We start from the raw sequence: 24,343 nt of genomic DNA on the forward strand, positions 1-24,343 counted from the left end.
ATGTAAATTATATATATTTTTTTATAAAATCACAGCATATGCGCTTTAATTTCAACTCTTCAAAACATCAGTTGACCAAAGTGCTTCACAGTAATAAAATGTAAAACATAACATTTAAAAAATTACCACATACACAAACACTAATATTCTAAAACACAAAATACAAACACTCCAAATCTGTCCTACATTTCATTTGTTTGACTCAAAGACCGTGCGTGCGTGCTTACGTACATGCGTGTACATACATATACACACAAAACATACTTGAGATATAGTTACTGTTCTTTTGGCTGTCATCCACTTACACACAAACACTCACCCACAAGTTTTTTCACGGAGTTTCAGGTATTATGAGTAGTTTTAAGATGTTACTAGATGCACTATAGAGCTAAACGTGCATAGACCTATCTAGTCTTTCTGCCTGAATGACTCCCACATCATGCATTTGGAGGATTGAAATATTTTCTCACATAGCTCAGATCAGCTATTAAACAGACTGTTTAATAATCACCTCTCTGTTATTTATTTGAATCATGTTTCTCTCTTAGTTGAGGTTGAGGCCCGTTTCTTGCCCTGCTGGTCATGGCGATGAGGGCCCGTTTGGAGGCGGTTCTGAACGTGTGTCTGCGAATCCCCAGCATCCTGCTGCTGGAGGTGATGTATCGCTGGGACGTCAGCTCCTTTTTCCAGAAGATCCAGAGGAGCAGTCTCAACAATAACCCCCTCTTCCAGTACAAATACATAGCTCTCTACCTGCATTATGTCGGTAGGTCCAAGCACAACGACCAGCAGTCACCTGTTTATATAAAAGCACTGAATGACATTGAACTGTAATTGCTGTTTTCAGCCACTCTAAGACGTTGTTCAGAACTTTTCAAAAAATATAAAAATCATGTGTTGATAACTGCATGGCTAGGTTGTGGTAAAAACATGAGTGTTCCAGAGAATACACCCTTATTAACATGGTTTGTGTGTGCAGGGCTCTACACTAACAATCTTGTTTAGGAGCGTTTGCACCCTTAAGCTAAACATTTTTAAAGGGAGTTTTTATTGTGATGGTATGCTACACTATACTGTAAGTTCGGGTGTTCGATCGGCTGTTACATGCACCAGTACGGCCAAATAATGTTTCACATTCATACTCTGTAATTTTCAGTTAGACCCTGCAGAGCTGGTGTGTACTTGTTTACAAGTGTCCTTTTTGCATCTTGGCTGGCGTCCTTTTGTAATGGGTCTAGTGGAAATGCAGAGTCAGGTTTTGGGAAGACTTTTATGACTGGAACAGTCTAGGCTGTTAGTCATTAAAACGGCAATCAAACGATAGGAAACCTGCTAGCTGTAATTAAGCACTGATCTTGGTTTAAGATGCCTGCTTTGTTAAAGAGAAAGAAAACCACAGAAAAATGGGGGCTACATTTCTCAGTTCTTGCCTCTAGTTTTATTCAGATGGAATGATGAAGTATATGTTACAGCCTACATTATGGCCTTTCTCTTCAGTCATGCAGTCATGAGCTAACAAGAGTTTTGTTATTGTTATTCTTGTCAAATATATTTAAAAGGATAGTTCTCCCCAAAAAAAAAAAAAAAAGACATTTCTGTCATTATTACTCACCCTCAAGCCTGTATAAATTATTCTTCCATGGAACACAAAATATGTTAGGCAGTATGTTCGTCTCAGTCACCAGTGCATCTTTCTTTTTTTTCTACACAATGAAAATGAATGATGACTGAAACTAACATTCTGCCTAACAACTCTTTTGAGTTACAATGAAAATGGAAAGTCATGCAGGTTTGCAACAAGAATTCTCATTTTTGGGTGAACCATCCCTTTGAGAGTCAATACCTAACACTTACATTAAAAGTGGCTGTTTCATGTTGACAAAATGCATTGAAAATGTAAATAGATTAAATGTTGAGAGACAAACTTGTTGTTAAATCAGGTGTTTTGTTAGATTGATAACAGAAAATATGTATATTAAAGGGATAACAATATATTTAATGTTATTTATATTATCAATATGATAGTATTTATATTATATAGTGCATTCATAAAGTATTAAGACCCCTTATTGTTACATATTGTTGACCTCTTATCACAGATTTTTATGCTGCTGCCTTATGCTAAAATGCTTTAAAATTATTTTATTTTTTTCACATCAATCTACACTCCATACCCCATAATGACAAAGCAAGTTTATTAAAAGAAAAAACTGAAAAATCACATTGGCATAAGTATTCAGACCCTTTGCTATGACTCTTCAAATTTAGCTCAGGTGCATCCCATTTCTCTGGATCATCTTTGAGATGTTTCTACACTTTGATTGGAGTCCTCCTGTGGCAAATTCAATTGATTGGGAAAGGCACACACACCTCTCTATATAAGGTCTCACAGCTGAAAATGTATATCAGAGCAAAAACCAAGCCATGAGGTCAAAGGAACTGCCTGCAGAGACAGACAGGATTGTGTCGAGGCACAGATCTGGGGAAGGCTACAAAAGAATTTCGGCTGCATTGAAGGTTCCCAAGACCACAGTGGCTTCCATAATTTTTAAATGAAAGACGTTTGGAACAACCAGGACTCTTCCTAGAGTTGGCTGCCTGTCAAAACTTAGCAATTGGGGGAGAAGGGCCTTGGTAAGAGAGGTGACCAAGAACACCATGGTCACTATGGTTGAGCTCCAGAGATCATGTGTGGTGATGGGAGAAACTTGCAGAATGACAACCATCACTCCGACACTCCACCAATTTGGGCTTAGTGGTAGAATGGCAAGATGGAAGCCTCTCCTCAGTGCAATACACATAAAATGCACCTAATGGCCTAATACATTTTCCACAGCACATTACAGTTCGACTTGCCTCAACTCTACTCTCTTTACTTTTCAGAGCTTGCTTTTCCACAGCAGTTTAGTGCCCCTCGATGTTGGTGGGATTATAGGACGATCGTCATAGTTGAGCTGCCTCTACTGCTGTGACATCATCTTAAACATGACACAAACTGACCAAAACAATAACACAACTGCTAGCTGTTAGCTACTAGCTCATTGTGCTCAAGGGTGGCTTAGGAACAACCCTGTGAATGTTCTTGAGTGGCCCAGCCAGAGCCTGGACCCAGTCTAACGTTTCTGGAGAGACCTGAAAATGGCTATCAACCGATTGTTCCCATCCAACCTGACAGAGCTTGAGAGGATCTGCAGAGAAGAATGGAAGAAAATCCCCAAATCCTGCTTGCCGCATCATACCCAAAAAGACTTGAGGCTGTAGTCACTGCCAAAGGTGCTTCAAATAAGTACTGAGTTAAGGGTCTGAATACTTATGTCAATATGATATTTCAGTTTTTATATATATATATTTGCAAAATGATCAAAAATCCTTTTTTTTGATTTGTCGATATGGAGTGTAGATTGATGTAACAAAAAAAAATATTTAAAGCATTTTAGCATAAGGCTGCAACATAACTAATGAACAAAAAATGAAGGGGTCTGAATACTTTCTGAATGCACTGTATTGCTATTACTGTATGTCTACTATTACATACTATAAAAATTGACTGAATTACAAGGTAGAAAAAAATACTTGTATAGGTCAGATAGAAGTGGAACTCCAGAGATTATGTAATACTGTAGCCTAGTTGTTTAGGTATCTCTCTTCACCATGCAGCTGGTACATACAAGGATTTAGCTTGGTGCGTGAGTAGCAGAACTTTGGCCAATGTGCTTGATTGTGGTTTTGTGACCCTTATCATGCATTTTTTGGTTAGCCTTTACTAGCACAGTGAAATTATTCATTTAATGCAGCTGTTTACTATATTGCAAATACTACTGTGACTACACCATTTATCAAGCACTTTGAACCTGAAAACATTGCAGTTGATTCAGGACACTTCCAATCTTCAGCCCCATCTAAAAAATGGCTTAATGTTCAATTTAAATGGCCAAGCATCATAATAAAGATGCAAGTTTTTTCACGAAGGCTTTATGAAAGACATAATCGATAGGGCTTGGAGTCGATTCCAAAAATAATCAGTTCTTATATTCTGAGGTTGTTGAGAATCGATTCCGCCCAGGGGTGTGACATCCTCTTTGTCATTCGTACCATCACGCATAAATAGTGAAGTATGCTTCATATTGGACTGTTTGTAGTATTATTTCACTTTGCCTCTTGTTTAAAAAAAAAAATATATATATATATTTTTCGGAGGGCGTAACGAACATTAAATGACCACAGGAACTAAACCACTAAACATACTACAGATAGAAGTTAATTCAACTGTTGGCAAATATTGGCATGTATTGTGTATACTTGGTTCAAAGTACTTCTCTACTTCACTGCTTGTGCATGTGTGCGTGTGTGCGTGCGTGCGTGCGTGCGTGCGCGTGCGTGCGTGTATGCATGCGTGCGTGTGCACGTGTGCTCGTGTGTGTGTGTGCGTGTGTGCGTGCGTGAGATTACATAAGCATCATTCTCATTCACTAGGTGAAGACGAATGGAAAGACCAGTTGCAGTTTGCCTCTGACACGCACCCACACACACCTATAAAGCAACATGGCAGAGATAGACAAGCATTCCTGCACTAGCTGGAATGTTTCTGGATTTAAAGGGATAGTTCACCCAAACATTTCCATTTTGTCATTTACTCACCCTCATGTCATTTTAAAAATTTGTGTTCAAAATTGAATGACTCTTTCTTGGAACACAAAATAAGAATATTCTCAACATTCACTTTCACTGCATCTTTTTGAATGAAAGTGAATGGTGAATGATGATAGGCTCTGCCTTCTCCTTTAGTGTTTGTTACCTGAAATCTGCCTTAGCAATCACCATAAAATTATTTATGAAAATCCTCATCCAGCCATCAGGAATGATTTAAAGTCATGCAAATTCATTGTTTAAAAAGCGGTGGGAAACCTTGCACATGGAGCATGTTGACCATGATGATATCCAGCCTAATTTGCAGAAGTATACCACAATTGATGACATGTAATTTGCCTGTTCTCATTGCTGCTCGTCTCTGTAGAAATTGCCTTCACAAGCATTTTGCATTCTAAGCATCCCTTGCAATGCATCCCTGGCAGACAGATGCTAGTGTTGTTCTAAGTTTGGGGTCAAAAACCAAAGGGTCAAAAAAATGCCTGGTTAGGACAATAAACTATTTACAGAGAGGATATATCTTTCATCATTACTTGTTGCTAAATGATTACACGTGTCAAACTGTTAACCATAATTGGATTAGCAAACTGGCTTTATAATTTCCCTCATATCCCAAACACATAATATTTGCATAAAAAATATCACTCTGTAAAGACATTATTTTTCCTTTCACTAAATCAAACTTTCTCTCATCAGGTTATATCCTCAGTCTGGTGTTGTTGACATTACCCCGGCAGCGCCTGGTGCAGCTCTACCTCTTAGTCCTCACGGCTCTTCTGCTCTTCGCTGGACACCAGCTGTCCAGGTCTGTGCTCAAATGGAAGGTTTTGTGGCCGAAACATACTCTACACAATACATGAACACAGAGGGTTCTAGCAACGCAAGCTTGATTTTGTGCATTGTTGCATCCCAAATTGTGTCTGACCGCAATTCATAACAAAACGTATGTACAAGTTGCTTTCCACAACGTGCGCTATAGCAGACATTAGTGTGAACTTTAAGCTTCTATTGTAAGTTTTCTCTTCAAAGTCAACAACTGTTATGTCAGAGCAACAGTTTGAAGACAATATTGCTGAGCACCTGAATAACAACATCCACTTTATTGGCACAGATGTTAGAAGTTAACTTTATCACCCTCTTGAGGACTGAGGTTTGCACAAGAAAGCATGTTAAGTTATTCAACGGAAACACGAATTGGGAATGTGTTGGCCAAGTGCTCACATCTGCTAATGTGTAATTGTGTAAAGGATGTTTCTGGCCTTACTGTAGCATTAGTATTTAAACATTTAGCATTCTCTGATGTATGATGGAAACACAAATGGTGCTCATTTATGTACTTATTTATTCTAGCTAGCAGGGCTCCAGACTGCGGCCAAAATGGTTGCAAATGTGACAAAATAATTTATTGGAACTATAATTTAAAATCTATTCGTCATTGGTGACAGTTGAGTTGTGTGCGTTCGTTTGCGGTTTCATCAGATATCATCTCATGAGATATTGAATACATCTATAGAGTGCACATTAGTGTGTCTCACGCTGCTTTTCACCCATTCCGTTTCTGACGAGCTCGCTGCACCACACGCAACCACAACAAACCCAGCGCAAGAGAGTTGTGACCAAATTATTCTTTTGAACCGGATCTTTTTCACGAATGACTCGAAAAAAACTGAGGGTTTGAACTCAGGAGTTTAGGTTAGCAGTTTGAATTAGATTCACTTTCTCAGGGAATCAGCCATCAGTGAGCTCACAACTGCGAGTGCAGACATTTCAAAATAAGAGTCCCATGTGTATTTTGGGCTTCTTTACAATTAAAAGTCCCGTATTGTGCATTACTTTTTTTTCTCCTGATAAATATTGATTGGGATCATAGTAGCACAATAAATTGCATTTGGGATTTCATTCAGTTTGCACTCATGTAGTTTCTGTGTCTGGGCCATCTGGTAACAGTAAAAGACTAAGGCAATATTGTAAAACAATTGATATACTGTATATATAATAATATTTTGACACTTGGGACAATTGAGGTACTTGTTCACAACTATTACACAAGGTGAAAACATTCACTGATGCTTAAAAAGACAACACATTACTAAATGCATACTATACTTTATGTAATTATTTGTAATGTAGATTTTGAAGAGCAGTATTAAATAAAAAAATATTTTTTATACAAAACTCTTATATTTGTATAAATTATGAAAGGGGTGTGAAAATTTGAGACAAAAGGGAATGCAAACATATCTTCTCAACTATGTACTATATACTGTTTATTAGACGTCGACCGATTAATCGGCCGTTTTTTTGTGTGCATTTTTTAACATAATCGGCATCGGCCAATATCCAAGTATATCAAGCCGATTATTTGGCAGGCGCATCTGTGGGCAGCCTAGTGTTGTTGTGGAACACGTGTTCGATGCACACTGCCCCTAGAGTCATTTTCCAGCAGAGTGAGCAGACCTCATCCAGTGCCTAAGGAAGGAGCTAAGTTCCTTTGAGAAAACGGTAAGGATTAAATTTGTATAACTCCTTTATATTTAATTAAAAACTTTTGATATGTTACTGCCAACTTCAAGAAAAAACGCGACAAACGCGTCCGGCTACTTTGGATATTGATAGCGTAGTTGAAGTTGCATTATCACAGCAGAAGGGTTGCTATCATGTCACAATGACAAGTAAGCAAGAATTTTGCAATTACAGACAGTGAATCTGAGACTATTATTTGTTCTGTTTGTGTGTCTTATATTTGAGAGGGTTGTCACTCAATGCAGAGAAATAAGTAATAAAAAAGATACCAACGCACTATAGGCTATTGAAGGACTGGCTTTGGTAAGCTCGGACGTTATCGGTTCTGCAGTCAGTACTGGAGAAATTAAGAAAATACATTTATTATTGCTATAAAGAGAAAGTTATTTTATCTCACCAGCCATTTCTATGTATAATAATATGAAACCATTTGTCTGTGATGCAATTTAGCTATACGCAGTCAGAGAGAGAGAGAGAGGGAGATCACAACACGAGCCCTGCTTAATGAGTGACATTCAAACGTAGCCTGGTTTAGATCTGTGATATTAGTCTGATTTTATTTTAGATTTCACCTTCCAAAGATTATAAAAAGAATATTTATACATAAGCCGCATTCTGTCTAGCACAACTTCCTTCCCTTCACAGCGGTGCACTGACAATTCTCCCTAAAACTCAAACTTAACGTCAGAATCAGCACGATCGGTGATTGTTGTAAAATACAGTCTAGCTACTGTTGCTAAATTGCGGGACGCGTTTAATAATAAAAAGAGCGCAAGAGATACCGTTCCCAAGGTGGCGCGCGCTCCGAAACAGACCGCAACGAGACAAGTAAACTATAGGCTACTTTGGGTTTCATGTGCTAAACGATCAACTATACAGAAAAATATGTCAAAACGACCAGCTTGGAGATTCACTTAAACACAGTTTATGTCTTAAATGGACGTAGTTATGGAAATAGTTGGGAGAAAATATGGTGCATCAGGAGCCTATTAGATCTGAACTCGGTCTTAAAGGGGAAGCAGTCTAATCAACATGCTGACGATTGAGCCATTACTGCGAATCAAACAACAAAAGGCAAAGAGAAAATCACTTACAGCTCTTGAATGAATAACTTCTGCATTAATAAGCATTAATCTATCTATGATAAACTATGCAGTGTTATTTTACAATTGATTACTTTATTAGATTTATTTTTAGACCACACCTGAACAGTAATGTTAGTAGACCTTCCTGAAATTAAATCACTGTGCCTACATAACGTTTATCTTTGTGTAATTGTTTATCTTTTGTTTATCTTTGTTTAAAATATATATATATATATATATAAACCAAAAGAATCGCTAAGAATACCGTTAACTCTTTCCCCGCCAAACACGGAATTTTCCGTGTTTTATGAAAAAACGCTTCCCCGCCAAACACGGAATTTTCCGGGTTTCCGTGTTTTAGGTGTTATACGGTAAGGAAGACCCCTGCGCATGTTTTGAAAGAGTACGCAACTCTTTGATCAAAGAAACAGACTGGGATCGTCTCAAACATGAAGAAGTGGAGTATGAGAAGCTCAAAATATCAGACATAAACATGCCTTTTTCTCAGCTTTTTGTCTGAAATGTTGTTTTTTGACAAAACCTACCTCTGTTCAAGTCGCAATATAAAAAGAACAAATGAAGATAAAATAAAATCGTTTTTTTTGCCTAAAAGCAGAGGCCCAGATCTTTATTTTGATATATAGCATCTTCATATATTCATGGAAGAAAATATTCTGCGGGCCATTAAAGATTAGCGAAAATCGTCAAAAACCCTGGCGGTGGCTGGCAACTTTTTTTTTAAAACGCTGGCGGGGAAAGAGTTAAAGTACCGGATCGATAAGCAGTATCGGTATTAAAACCTTAACGATACCCATCCCTAGTTATGCCTGTGCTTCTCTTGGATGCTCTGAATATTGGATTACATGTCTGGATTGCCCCTTAATTAAAGCTGCATTTCGATCTCAACCTTCGTGTCTCGGACCAGTTCATAACAGTTCCTGCTTTGTTTATTTAATATATTTGTTATACATTATTTATACAATATGTTTTTACATTATACATTTTTAATTTAAGTGTACAAGTGCAGATTGGTCAAGTGTTCAATAAATGTATTTGTTGAGAAATTGTGTCTATCTTAAGTAATTATTTGTTACATTTTATCTTTCAAATAAAAGGTTCAAATAAGAGGTTAAAAACAAGCACATATCGGCCAAATATCGGCCAAAATAAATCGGCAGCATTAAGCGGCCATCGGCCGACCCGGATTTCAAAAGATCGGCATCGGTCTGTTTATTAAACCGCAGATTAATGGGTTATTCTGCTTTCTATCTTGATTCTGAACAGCAATCTAAATCGAGCAATTCTGTGATTTGCAGACTAAAAACAGCCATTTGGCTCAATGTTTCAGTTTAGGAGCCAATGGCTCCTTTGTCATTTTTTAGTCTGGAGCCCTGAGCTAGTCTGTTACTTCTAGCAACAGTGTCATTTAATCAGTAATAATAATTTCATGCATTAATGTCAGCACTTAACAGCATATTGGCATTAATTTTGCTTTCTAGAGGCTTAGCATTGCATTGTCATGACTGTTTCATTGATCAGGATTGTAATGCATTGTAGGATTGCAAATCATTTTAAACTGCTCAAAGATTGTAAGTGTGCAATGACTGATTCTGTAGGGATTATGTACGTGGCGAGCTGGACTCGGGCTACGAGGGACCCATTTACCTGGAGCCACTGTCCATGAACCGCTTCACCACGGCACTCATTGGTATGTCCTGTCATCACTGAAACCAAATACAGCTGTCTTGCTGCCCAACCAGTCATTAACTTAACAGTGTTTTATATATTCCTTTAAAGGAAACTGATTTCAGACCAGTTTCCAAGCCACCATAACATCCCATCTAATGGTCTAGATTCTGATTCGGATGAGCTTAGAGGTAACCAAACAAATATTTAATGATATTTATTTATTAATTTCAATCAACATCCAAATCACACGCAGGAATTTAGGAGGTACAGTATAAGGTGAAGTATAAATCTGTGCTGCCTTCAAAAATCGATGGACGGGAGGCATTTTAGTAGACCGGATGTGACGCATACATTGAATCTGTGTTTTGATGCCAAAACAGCCTGAAAAGGTAGCATTTTTCTGTTTTCAGACACAGCCAATGTCTACTGTTACCCTCTTCCATATACAACTCCAAAACAACACATTTCTGTTCTCTTCTGGAGGAGTTACTCAAGGTTTTGTATTACTGAAATTTAGTTCCCACCCTGACTGGAAAAGAGCCCTGACTGCTAAACTATATCATAAAACCTGAAAGAGAAGTAACCAGATCTCTGTGTACTCAGTTTGCTAATAAATAGAGGCCCTGTGAAACACTTCCAGTTTTCCTAATGAGACGTTTAAAAAAGGAATGGCAAGCAAGTAGCCCACTCAAATACAGTGAGGAAAATAAGTATTTGAACACCCTGCTATTTTGCAAGTTCTCCCACTTAGTAATCATGGAGGGGTCTGAAATTGTCATCGTAGGTGCATGTCCACTGTGAGAGACATAATCTAAAAAAAAAAATCCAGAAATCATAATGTATGATTTTTTAACTATTTATTTGTATGATACAGCTGCAAATAAGTATTTGAACACCTGAGAAAATCAATGTTAATATTTGGTACAGTAGCCTTTGTTTGCAATTACAGAGGTCAAACGTTTCCTGTAGTTTTTCACCAGGTTTGCACACACTGCAGGAGGGATTTTGGCCCACTCCTCCCACACAGATCTTCTCTAGATCAGTCAGGTTTCTGGGCTGTCGCTGAGAAACACGGAGTTTGAGCTCCCTCCAAAGATTCTCTATTGGGTTTAGGTCTGGAGACTGGCTAGGCCACGCCAGAACCTTGATATGCTTCTTACAGAGCCACTCCTTGGTTATCCTGGCTGTGTGCTTCGGGTCATTGTCATGTTGGAAGACCCAGCCTCGACCCATCTTCAATGCTCTAACCGAGGGAAGGAGGTTGTTCATGATGCTACCACCCCCATGCTTCACAGTAGGGATGGTGTTCTTGGGATGGTACTCATCATTCTTCTTCCTCCAAACACGGTTAGTGGAATTATGACCAAAAAGTTCTATTTTGGTCTCATCTGACCACATGACTTTCTCCCATGACTCCTCTGGATCATCCAAATGGTCATTGGCAAACTTAAGACGGGCCTTGACATGTGCTGGTTTAAGCAGGGGAACCTTCCATGCCATGCATGATTTCAAACCATGACGTCTTAGTGTATTACCAACAGTAACCTTGGAAACGGTGATCCCAGCTCTTTTCAGGTCATTGACCAGCTCCTCCCGTGTAGTTCCGGGCTGATTTCTCACCTTTCTTAGGATCATTGAGACCCCACGAGGTGAGATCTTGCATGGAGCCCCAGTCCGAGGGAGATTGACAGTCATGTTTAGCTTCTTCCATTTTCTAATGATTGCTCCAACAGTGGACCTTTTTTCACCAAGCTGCTTGGCAATTTCCCCGTAGCCCTTTCCAGCCTTGTGGAGGTGTACAATTTTGTCTATAGTGTCTTTGGACAGCTCTTTGGTCTTGGCCATGTTAGTAGTTGGATTCTTACTGATTGTATGGGGTGGACAGGTGTCTTTATGCAGCTAACGACCTCAAACAAGTGCATATAATTTAGGATAATAAATGGAGTGGAGGTGGACATTTTAAAGGCAGACTAACAGGTCTTTGAGGGTCAGAATTCTAGCTGATTGACAGGTGTTCAAATACTTATTTGCAGCTGTATCATACAAATAAATAGTTAAAAAATCATACATTGTGATTTCTGGATTTTTTTTTTTAGATTATGTCTCTCACAGTGGACATGCACCTACGATGACAATTTCAGACCCCTCCATGATTTCCAAGTGGGAGAACTTGCAAAATAGCAGGGTGTTCAAATACTTATTTTCCTCACTGTACATAGTCTTGTATACACTTGTAACTGATTTAATTGCTTTAAAAGGAAGAGTGAACTTTGTCCTATGTTAGAGAGACTCAGGAAAATGTAACCTAATCCGCTTTCATCAAAGGAGGTGCTAAAGGTTACATAGAGAAGGGTTAGGAGAATATCAGGTTGGCAGGTTATCCATGTCAAGAGTTGATTTTGGAGCAGTTTGTGATAAAGGAGAAGAAACCTGACACAATAGTCTTGTTTATTTCATTTCTGTTCTGCATTTTAGGTGTTTTTTAGACTCCTAGGAAGTAACTGACATCACAAAAATTATATTTATGTATTGTAACATTGCACAAGCTCTGATGTGCAATGTGGTCAAATTCTGAGACAAGTAGTTCAAATGCATATATTTTTTTTAAAAAAAATCAAATTTTTCTCATTTAAACAAAAGAAAAATCGATTGAAGTTAGATTGTCAGCTGTTTGAGTGAGAAGGTAAATTGAAAAATCAACATTCATTTTATAGTTTCTAAGCATTTGGTATAGCCCCCTTTTGCTTTAATGACAGCATGAACTCGTACTGTCATGGGCTTCACAAGTTGCAGGTAAGGTTCCTGTTTTTCCTGGTTTAACCCTCTGCTGGATTTTTTCAGCAGAAACAACATAAAATTCTCCGTCATTTTTGGGCATACAGATAAGTGTAAGACATCATTAGAGACTATAAAGGGTCTTCTTTTATTTGTGTACACTCACAATAAAAACAAACCTTGTGCTTTTTTAGTATAAATAAAATAAATAGGGTGAGCAAAAATGAACAAACTCCACGAATACTTATCACACAAAAATGAAATGTATGTCTAAAGAAAGCTTAAAATGTGTACTTTTAAATACAAGTATTTAAATTTAGAACAAATATTCTCCTGCAATGTAATCTATGAAACAAAGCGATGTACAGTTTTTACTGGCTAAGCAAATTGTCTCTAATGTGATCCCACCCACCAGCAGAGCGTGCCATTCATATGGTAATGTGCTGAGACGATCAAAGCAAATGGTAAACGCCCCCGACTGTGTCTTAAAAACAACAAGTTTGTTCATTTTTCTGCACATTTGAAAGACAGCACAATACACAAGTGAGAACTCCTGGATAGTAAGGAAGAGTTAACATTTTCCTCAGAAGAAGAGCGGGACTCCGATGAACATTTGTATTTTGAAGAGAGACTTGATCCAGCCGAGGATACAATTTCGGACGATTAAGTTAATTAGTTTTCATTAGTTGACATGCTATTTTATATACTAGTGGGAGTGTTTCCAGACTTGCCAGCCAGGATTCAAGAGTATTGACATTTGAAATTTGTCCTAATAAGCAAGTTTTAGTTACATTTAAATGCTGTTTCGGCTAAAGCAGGTATTTAAATTGTATGCTGTATAATATAAATATGATCTGTAATATGATGTAAAATAATATGAATGTTTAGATTATATTTTAACTAGTGTTTATGCTGCCTCATCAACGAAGCTTGTGCTTGCAAATATGTGTTCAGGTTAAATGAGTAAAATGCATTTTAAATATGCCCGTCTTAGAAAATGAGCATATTATAATGATTTCTGAAGGATCATGTGACACTGAAGACTGCAGTAATGATGCTGAAAATTCAGCTTTGATCACAAATTGCATTTTACATTACATTCAAATAGAAAACTGTTCTTTTAAATTGTAAAAATAGTTCAAAATATCAGTGTTGTTTCTGTATTTTGGATCAAATAAATCCAGTCTTGGTTAGCAGAAGAGACTTCTTTTATACGGTAGTGTGGGTCTAAAATTAAGTAAAGTCTTTATGTAAAGAAAATATATAGTCAGTTTACTTGATTTTGATCATTAAGTCTCCTCACATTCATTCTCTTTCTGTCACATTCCTCATTGATAGGCCCAGGGGAGGGGTCTTTTGTCTCCACAGGTGTGAATCACCTCAACATTCATGATAGTTCACGCCTCATCACATATGACCTTTCTAACACTAAAAGTGTCTTGCAAAAGTTAAATTAGTATATTGGTTTGTATGAATGCGTGATCAGGATGGTTTTCACATAATTTTGTAGCAAAAACTCTAGGCTACAAGATCCAGTTCTCAAAAGGCTTGTGGACAAATGATTAGTATGTGTTACATGGCCTTATTTCAATTACTTAAAAATTTAGTTTTTTCAAAAACCATGCATAAACTTTATTTTCTAAAAAATACAAACCTGTACACACATGTTGCTCACATATTATTGTAGCCCAGTTTGTGCTGAATACAGTGTAATCAGACTTTAGCCATTATATGTTTTTAAGCAACTGGAAAAAAGCACATGTCCAGGCATTTCAAAACTTTTCCAGGGCCCAAAACACCCTCAGACCCGAGAGGGTTAAAAGCAGATGTTAAATTCCAGATATTCAATGTGGTCGCAGACTTTTGGACACTTGTCTAAATTTGAGATAGTTTAGGGGGTATTTACACTTCAACCAAAAGCCATCCTTTGAGTCATGTCGAATCGCCCAACCTATACACAGATTACACACACTGTACCTTTTGGCAGCACCAGCATTTCAGTATAAACTGTCTGTACAATGTTTCTGCGTTGTGAGAACAACCACATTTTTTCATAGTCCGGGAGCATGTAAAGGGTTGTTTTCACAGGGTGCCTTGTGCCTTTACTTTTCTAAAAAAAAAACAACAAATTGTAATAATAATAATTTAAACATGCATTAAACGGTTGTTTTTGAACATTGTGACATGTCTCGCTGTGTTTTTAAAATGCTGTGTTGGTTAACATTTTAAGACATCTTTTTTGTGCTCCCTTTGCACTGCATCTCGCTGATATTTGAACGCAATTAAGCATCCTGTGTGAACAGCCCCTAAGCCTGGGAGGAAGCTGTGTTTTTAAACAAAGTTGAAAAGATATTCACATTAGTTTGAAAAACTTAGTAGCAAATAAATGTACTTATTTATATATAAATGTATATATTTATTTATATTTCATATATATATACATATGTGTCTGTTATTTGTTGGTCCTAGAGCTCTATCATCATCACTGGGGAAAACATGCAAGTCATATTTTTGCATCATGTAAAATATATTTGCAATCCATGCTCCTGAATTTGTGGACAAAAGCAGCACTCAAGCGAGACCATACCTTCTCATGACGAGTAATTATTCAAATGACTAAATACTGCTGATATACTGTGAAATGTTATCTACGTCATATCCAGTGACCTTTACTAAAGATTGATTCTAGAAGTCTGGATAATAATAATAATAATACATTTATTTTTTAAATTCTTAATGGGAATATATAATCTTTCTGCCATCTTGGACATCCATTAATATTTTAGCAATTTATTGCAGTTAAGCAATATGTACAAATTATATCGATTATCCTACTGAAATGCATGTGACATTAAATCAACAAGAGTTAGGTCAGAGGTAATCCCAAATTAATCAGATTAGATTAACTAAAATTATAATCCAAGAGATTACGTTACTGAATATAATTTTAGTCATGCAGTTTGTAGAAAGTACCAGATTGAGATTTTCAAGCAATCTACCCAGCACTGTGAACACATTTTTCCACGTGTTTTCTTTGCATCATTTGCAGAGAGTGACATTAATATTTGTCCATGCCGATCCTATTATTATGGTATGCCATAACTCCGATAACCCTGCCTCTAAACGGCACCTAATTACAAAACCAACAAAGTAATCACTTTACATGTCAGTTAGTCAGTCTTTCTAAGTGGCCACTTCTTGTTTAAAATGCAATAGAGCCAGACCTTTTGACGTTGCTAAGGTAAGTCTACATTTGTTTTGTCAATAAAAAGAAACCGTAAGTCAATGGACTGGCAAGTAGTACATGAGATTCTTTTAACCCTTAGTGTTTGCCAACCTGTGTGTATTTAGCTGATTATGGCTTATTGGGTCTTTTTATTTGCCATGTCAACACAACAAAACCAATGAGATTATGAGCACTCCCAATGGAGACATTGAATGTGGCTCATTTATGTGTGTTAGTGTAATTTACTTGTGTTCATTTCATCTAGGTTTGTGTTTGTTCAGTAAGACTGTCTTCTCCCACAGGTCAGCTCGTGGTGTGTACTCTGTGTTCCTGCGTCATGCAGACCAAACAGATCTGGCTTTTCTCTGCTCACCTGCTCCCTTTGGTGGCCAGACTCTGCCTTGTGCCTTTGGAGACCATTGTCTTCATCAACCGCTTTGCCATGATCTTCACTGGCCTGGAGGTTCTGTACTTCTTGGCCACAAACCTGCTAGTGCCCTACAATCTGGCCAAAACTGCATACAGAGAGCTGGTGCAGGTATGACTTCGCTGTTACAACTTTGAAATCACATTAGGTAATAGATGTGCAATTACTTTAAGTAATCAGATTTAGGATTTTACCTGGTGTTGGTGAAATAATCCCATACATGCACCTAAGCTATGTCTAGGGATCAGAATATCAAAGAGACTTGGGGTGGGAAGCAACCAAATAGGAACACCCTAGCAACCACATAGGAACACCCTGGTATCATTGTAGTGGGTTTTGCACAGGCTAGCACCACTTACATTTTCTTCACAAAGTGTAAAAATCTAGTTATTATAAAGCTAGATTATTTTTGGGATTCTGCCTCTGTAACTAAATTAATGGCAATATATTTGAATGCCATTAAAATGACACCCTGTATGTGACATTTACCTCATTTCTCTGTTGTTTAGGTGGTGGAGGTGTACGGTTTGCTGGCTCTAGGCATGTCTTTGTGGAATCAGCTGGTACTACCTGTGCTCTTTATGTGCTTCTGGCTGGTGCTGTTCGCACTACAGATCTACACCTACTTCAGCACACGGAACCAGCCACCCTCCCGAGAGAGACTGCTCTTTCTCTTCCTCACCAGGTAAAATGACACCCAAATCATCACCCATGCCATCATAACTACATTTAACTCCCACTATGTAGATTGCATCTTTTGTGAGACTGACTCAGTAGACTCTGGCTCTGTCCAAACACTTGTGAGCTGCCTATCGATGTAAAGGCTGTTCTTATGCTGCGTTCTTAAAGGTGTATTTCACCTTCAAACTGTGAATGCTACTGCGGAACAGTTTTCGAGAGATTGTGTAGGTAAGTGTTATGTGGTTGTGTGTGTTATCTTCAGTATTGCTGAGTGCTGTAGTACTCCCTACTCTCTGCTGGGGCTGGTCTTCACTGTGTCTTTTGTGGCGCTGGGCGTCCTGACACTCTGCAAGTTCTACCTGCAGGGCTACAGAGCTTTCATGAATGACAACACCATGCATAGGTGAGAAGCAGCCCTCAAAATATGCTTAAACTCTGTAAAAGGTATGTTTTGGAATGATTCTTGTTATTTCAGTTTTTGTAGAGAGCTGAGATCAGTGTATACAATATTTCAAGTGGTTAAAATGCCTCATCCTGCGTTTGTTCTTATTTTCAGGGGCATGACAGAAGGAATCACTTTGTTAATCTTGGCTGTTCAGACTGGACTCATTGAGCTGCAGGTTATTCACAGAGCCTTCCTTCTCAGCATCATCCTCTTCATCGTTGTGGCCTCCATCCTGCAGTCCATGCTGGAGATTGCTGACCCCATAGTTCTGGCACTGGGAGCCTCCAGAGACAAGTAAGCACTGATCAGTATACATTGCTCCTGCTACTTTCACACACAATTAAAGCCTGAACCAAGCAGTTCTAATATACCTGAAGAAAGCTATCATTAGCATTCCCATTCTTCTATTTTTGTGTATTTTTCATACTAATTGTTTACTACCATATTATTGATCATAAGTCAATCATTGACACAGTTCACAGCAATCCATTTCACAAGTGAATTTGTCAATCAGTTGGAGATTTATTATGAGGTCTTGTTTGAGGGCCCGTCAATTTACACCTGTGTCAGACGTCTCGGGTGTGTTGCGACATAAACATAAAATGTTTAGGTCACTGTGTCAAGTTAAATATAGTTTAATACTCAATCTTTAAACACATCTTGAGATCCCTTAGATCGTATTTGCGCTCCTTCGAGTGTTTTGAACGCAAGAATGTTACACATGTTTGTTGTTCTGCCTATTGAAGTGTTTTCTTCACTGTATAAACTGCACGTTGCTCATACAGCTGAAATATCACTTACTGCCCTCCTGGAGTAAACAGGTGGTACTACATTTACATTTACATTTATTCATTTGGCAGACGCTTTTATCCAACTACAAGCTTGCATTTCTCAGGAATCTTCCTTATTATGGTCCGTGGGCATGTGATTAATTGCGTTAATTTTTTTTTAATTAAGCTAAAAGCTTATTGAAAATAAGATAACAAATATGTTGAAATATAGTTCAAGCTCGGACCGCAGAGCTTTTAAAAATCAAGTGACGAGATTATCAAAATATACCACAAATACAATTTTCTTTGAATACAACAACACTTTATATCTAATCTAAAAAGAACAAACAAACTAACTAACTAACTTATATAGACAAACATGAAACCGATTGGTGAATGGAAATTATCTTCAAAAGAAAACATTGAACATTATGGAGTCTATAGACCATGTTTTGGACCTCTGTTATGATCGTGGATGTCGGAAGACTCGCGACTCCCATCACGTGTGAATCGTAGAGCAGATTAGGTCCATACCTGGATCAGTATCGGCTCCGATACTGAAGCTTTTAGACGGATCGGTATGGGTCCGACAAGCCTGATCCAACTCCGATACTGTGTGTTACCCATGTTCGTTACTTTCAAGCTCCAAAAATAAAAACACCATTTAAGCAATTCATATGACTCGTGCATTTTATTCAAAGCCACTTGAAGACATGCGATAGCTCTGTGAATCACAAAAGGCTGTGTTTAATAAGTAAATATATAGTATGCGCAGCACGTTAGTGAATAGTCCTGCTCTATTGACAAATTCACGCACAGGCTGGTGATGCACTCGCGGCTATTTTTAGCATTTGCAGTGGTGTACAATATTTGAGTGGTACTCAAGGACAGCATCTCAGATGTAGATGCTCAATAGTTCGGTTCACTTATAATATGCATTTAGAATGACACCGGAGGTGCATTTTACCAGAATTTGAATAAGAAGCGAATTAAACTACTGTGAACTTGCCTAAAAACAGACACATACAGGACTTCCGGGAGAGTTTAGAATGTCAAAATAACAGCGTGAGTGTTTAAAAAGTAAACAATTTAAATATATTACTGTTGTATTTAAAATGAAAAGTCAATAATAATATTAATAACAATGAATTATTATTATTGTCATCATTAGTATTTGTTTACAATATATACCAATATATTATAACAAAAGTTTAATGGGTTCCAAAAAATATCTGTGTGAATGAAATGTGAGCTGAAAAAAAAAAAGAGATCTGAATCCTTTAAAGTCCAGATGCATGTACAAAAATGTTTGCAAAAATATAACACTGGTTTCTTTTCTACTGAAGACTGGAATTACTGTTAATTTTGCTGATACATTGTCTAGTATACTATAGTTTTTCTTAATAAACTATACATTTATATTAAAATAATGTGTAGTTAGAGGTTTGTGTTTCTTTACATATTAAAGATTATTCTCAATTAGTTCTACACAATAATGTAAAGATATTCTAAACTGATCATGCAAAAAACAACACTGGTATCGGCTTGGGATTGGTATCGGCTGATACTGAGATTTCTGATATTGGAACCATCTCCCTGTCTCTGCTTCTGAAGGTGATTAATGAGTCTTTGTCTTTGAAGATTCCTGTTTCCTGCTCAAAATAGGGCAATGTTTAATCATGACTTTTTATATCTTGGATACAACTGAATATATAAAAAATGTATTAACAAACATTCCTCAAATGCTGAAAAAGTCTCAACGATAGTAAGCATGATGTGCTTTATCATGAATGGTTACCATTCTAGTAATATGACATGAATAAAATAAGATTAAAGATATTAATCATCAATTTGTCAGTTATAAGTGATTACAAATCACTACACATCAGGCTACAGTCAATTTGTTTAAGATAAAATGTTACTATCAAAAGTAGACTGTGCTTTGTGCAGTTTAAAATAATACAAATTAAGTCTTCTGATAGTGTTATAGCTCATAGTACATGTATATGCATTGTTAAAATCCAAGAAAAGTTAGTTTTGTGATTTATGTCAAAGTTCCTGGATTAAGATGAGATGTCCTGCTAAAAAGAGTTCAGAGGGATCCTTCCCAAGCTCTCCCTTGTCTTGTACAGAGTTTTAGCATGTGACACAGGAAATGTATCATGGTGGTCATTCAGTATATGCAGTACTGTGCAAACGTTTTAGGCACTTGTGAAAAATGTTAATTAGTGAGGATGTCTTCAAAAATAATGAAAAAAATAGTTTTACATAAACCTATAAAACACAAAAAAGCTAAATCAGTGTTCGGTGTGACCACCTTTTCTCCTAGGTACACCTAGACACAGTTTTTCTTGGTTGTTGGCAGACAGGATATACCAAGCTTCTTGGAGAATTCACCACAGTTCTTCTGTCTATTTAGGCTCTCTCATTGCTTCTCTTTATGTAATCTCAGACAGACACAATGTTCAGTGGGGGACTCTGTGGGGGCCATGACATCTGTTGTAGGGCTCCCTGTTCTTCTATTATTATCTTCTCTATTTGCAAAAATAATGTTTGTGTGTCTAACATTTATATTTCCTTTTGACACACTAAAGCTGAAGATATAAATAACCATCTTATTACAAATGCTTTTGTGAACATCTTTTGTGAAGACTTTTTACACTGTACTATAATTTTAAGTGTTCGTGTGTTACTGAATGAATGAAACAAAGGAGCTTCTTTTGGATTTCTGGAATGGGGGGTTCTTCAGAAGAGTAGACTTTAAGTCATGTGAAGACCATTAAGTGCGGGGGTATTTCTGATTACCCCACATTTACCTTACCACATGTACGAGGAGAGGTCTCGGTGCGTCCAAAGAACTCGGTGCGTCCAAAGAACGTTCTTGAGATTGTTGACACTCAACAGAGCAGCTTTTAATGGACTCTTTTCAGGCCTATGGCTCATTTATTTGGCATTAGCAGAGCAGAGTCTTTAATTTATGATGTTGAGGAATTTCCGATGTTGATCCTAGATTCAAGTAATTTTCCATAGCAATTGTTTGTCGTTCTGCCCATAATATTCTATAGCCCCCTTAAACTTAATAGCTGGTTGTGCCACTTTTAGTAACAACGACTGCAACCAAAAGCTTCCGATAACTGGAGATTGGTCTTTCACAATGCTGTGGTGGAATTTTGACCCATTCTTTTTGCAGAACTGCTTTCGTTCAGCCACATTGGAGAGTTTTCAATCATGAGCTGCCCGTTTAAGGTCCTGCCACGGCATATCAATCGGGTTCAAGTCAGGACTTTGACCAGGCTATTCCAAAACTTTAGGTATGATGCTCTTTTTGTGGAATTGTGTGTTTGATTTATGCCAGATGAAACGGGACCCATGTCTTCCAAACAGTTAAACTTTCGACTCATCAGTCCACAGAACATTCTACCAAAAGATTGGAGGATCATCAAGGTGTGTTATGACAAAATTCAGACAAGCCTTAATGTTATTCTGGGTTAGCAGTGGTTTTCGCCTCACCACTCTTCCATGGATGGCATTTTTGGCCAGTGTCTTTCTGATAGTGGTGTGATGAACAGTGACCTTTATTGACGTGAGAGAGGCCTGCAGTTCCTTGGATGTTGTCCTTGGCTTTTCTGTGACTCCCTGGATGAGACGTCGCTGTGCTCTTGGAGAAAATTTGGAAGGTTGGCCACTTCTGGGAAGGTTCACTACTGTGCCAGATTTCTCCATTTGGAGATGTTCGCTCTCACTGTGGTTCTTTGGCGTCCCAGAGCCTTTGAAATGGCTTTGTAACCCTTCCCAGACTGATGTATTTCAATCACCTTTTCCCTAATTTCTGGAATTTCTTTCAACCTTGGCATAGTGTGCTGGGTGATACCTTTTAGCCAACTTCATGCTGCTGAAAAGTTCTATTTAGGTGATGATTTTATTGAACCGGGCTGGCAGTAATCAGGCCTGGGTGTGTCTAGTCCAGCTGAACCCCATTTGATTTGGGGATTTTGTAACTATCAGGGGAGAATACTTTAACATACAGGCCCAGTTGGTATTGGATAATTGTTTTGCTTCAATAAATAACAATATCATTTAAAAACTGTTTTTACTCAGATTGCTTTTGTTTTATGTTAGATTTTGTTTGAATGTTTGAATTTTTTTTATGAGATATACACAAAAACAGAAGAAATCAGGATGGGAGCAAATACTTCATATAAAATAACAAAATAAGAAAACATTTAAAAACATTTGCACCGCAAATCAGCGCCACCTAGAGTAATTGTGGTAGAAAGTCGTTTCTCAAATGAAAGCTCAACTGTACATTTTATTTTGTTGCACTAATACCACAGTTTTAACTCTTTTCAAAAGAATCACAAAATTAAGATTTCTGTAAGACATCAAATAGTCAAGTAATCTTTATTTGTATAGCGCCTTTCGTAACACACATCATTTCAAAGCAGCTTTACAGAAGATCAGGCATTAACAGAAGATAAATCTGTAATGTCTATAATGTCGATGAATCATCATTGTGTAATTAGATAAAAGACGATTGTTAATCGTGATTAAAAATAAGTAATTAAATAATCTTTGTATTTGTAACCCCATTGAACAAGGGGAACGTGACTAGATTTTGATTAATGGAGAAAAATAACCTTGGGAGAAACCAGACACACTGTGGGGGCCAGTTCCCCTCTGGCTAACATCATGAACATAATGCCAATATTAATTATGTATAGTGCAAGTCATGTTTTAAAATTATTTAACTAAGAAAGTGTTAAGGGACAGTGTTTAAACAAAGATTTAGTTTGAACGGTAAGATTAATGACCAATGTCTTTTGAAGTCCATCCTGGATTAACTGCAGAAGTTCACATAGATGCATTGTCCTTGTTAGTTGGCTGATGAAGGGTTTTGTTGGCAATTGTTAGTCTATGCATTCCATTTCAAGAATGTAGTCCATCAGTAGACCGAGGTGATGCAGGCAGAGATCAGTGAGGTGCATCGCAGTTCAACCTGGCCGGTAATTTCGGTGAAGTCTATCCAAAGTCCCAAGTTTCAAAGTCCATCGTAATAGACTGAAATGGTGTTTGGCTGGCACCTGCTGCTATTAGTCATCAGACAGCGACATGTAGCAGTGGAGTCCGACACCAAGCAAGAGTGGAGCTGGATCCAGCTGGTTCTGGTGACCTCAGGATAGGAGTCCTGAGGTTGAGACAGGGAAACAAATAAAAGGTTCCGGCAGACCTTACTAAAGCAGCCTAATTGTGGCTTGAAGGATAAATTTAGGTGTATGCTTGGCTAAATAGATGAGTCTTTAGTCTAGACTTAAACTGAGTGAGTGTGTCTGCATCTCGAACAGTGTTAGGGAGACTATTCCATAGTTTAGGAGCCAAATATGAAAAGGATCAAACTCCTTTTGTGGATTTTCATATTCTAGGAACTATAAACAAGACAGAATTTTGTGATCATAATGAACGTGATGGAATATAACATGTCAGAGGGTCACTCAAGCACTGTAGAGCAGGACCATTCAAAGCTTTGTACATAGTTAACAGAATTTAAAAATGTATATGAATTAATACAAGAGTACTTCTTTCTTTTGGCTTGTGTTCTTGTAGGAGTCTGTGGAAGCACTTCCGAGCAGTGAGTCTGTGTCTCTTTCTGCTGATCTTCCCTGCTTACATGGCTTACATGATCTGTCAGTTCTTCCACATGGACTTTTGGCTGCTCATCATCATCTCCTCTAGCATCCTCACCTCACTGCAGGTAAACTTTTTACATACACTGCCGACATTCATAGACTTATTCATAAACAGCCACTTCGTCACAGTAATACATATTGAAATGGCCTGCATTCCAAAAACCAAGTGTGAATGGAAAGTGGACCCTATCACAACTAGAATGGACTAAAAAAATCATGTAATTTTAAATAATTTAAATAATATTATTATTCATGTCATGCTGCTGTTTGTAATATTTGTTTACCAAATTATATATTTTATTGTATTATTCCTAGTACACATTAATGTGAATAAATGACTTTTGAGGAATTAATAGCCAGTCAAAATATCATAATTGGCAGGACTTGATTT

General features: G+C 37.6%; 1 protein-coding gene across 2 annotated transcripts in view; it reads left to right on the forward strand.

Annotated features, from left to right (window-relative positions):
• The window catches only part of rnf145b (ring finger protein 145b), a 36,962-nt gene that overhangs the window by 8,270 nt on the left and 4,349 nt on the right, over positions 1 to 24,343 (forward strand). Inside the window, exons 2-9 of one of the 2 annotated variants that reach the window (XM_052104539.1) lie at positions 549 to 766; positions 5,344 to 5,452; positions 9,872 to 9,963; positions 16,248 to 16,483; positions 16,882 to 17,057; positions 17,316 to 17,456; positions 17,610 to 17,792; positions 23,870 to 24,017. In XM_052104539.1, the coding sequence (XP_051960499.1) occupies positions 583 to 766; positions 5,344 to 5,452; positions 9,872 to 9,963; positions 16,248 to 16,483; positions 16,882 to 17,057; positions 17,316 to 17,456; positions 17,610 to 17,792; positions 23,870 to 24,017 (1,269 nt within the window). In that variant the 5' untranslated portion in view covers positions 549 to 582. Of the gene's footprint in view, positions 1 to 548; positions 767 to 5,343; positions 5,453 to 7,027; positions 7,150 to 9,871; positions 9,964 to 16,247; positions 16,484 to 16,881; positions 17,058 to 17,315; positions 17,457 to 17,609; positions 17,793 to 23,869; positions 24,018 to 24,343 lie in introns of those variants that run through there. The other variant, XM_052104540.1, reaches the window with a different exon arrangement.

The sequence above is a fragment of the Xyrauchen texanus genome, chromosome 34 (assembly GCF_025860055.1).
Source record: "Xyrauchen texanus isolate HMW12.3.18 chromosome 34, RBS_HiC_50CHRs, whole genome shotgun sequence".
NCBI classification, from domain to species: Eukaryota; Metazoa; Chordata; class Actinopteri; order Cypriniformes; family Catostomidae; genus Xyrauchen; species Xyrauchen texanus.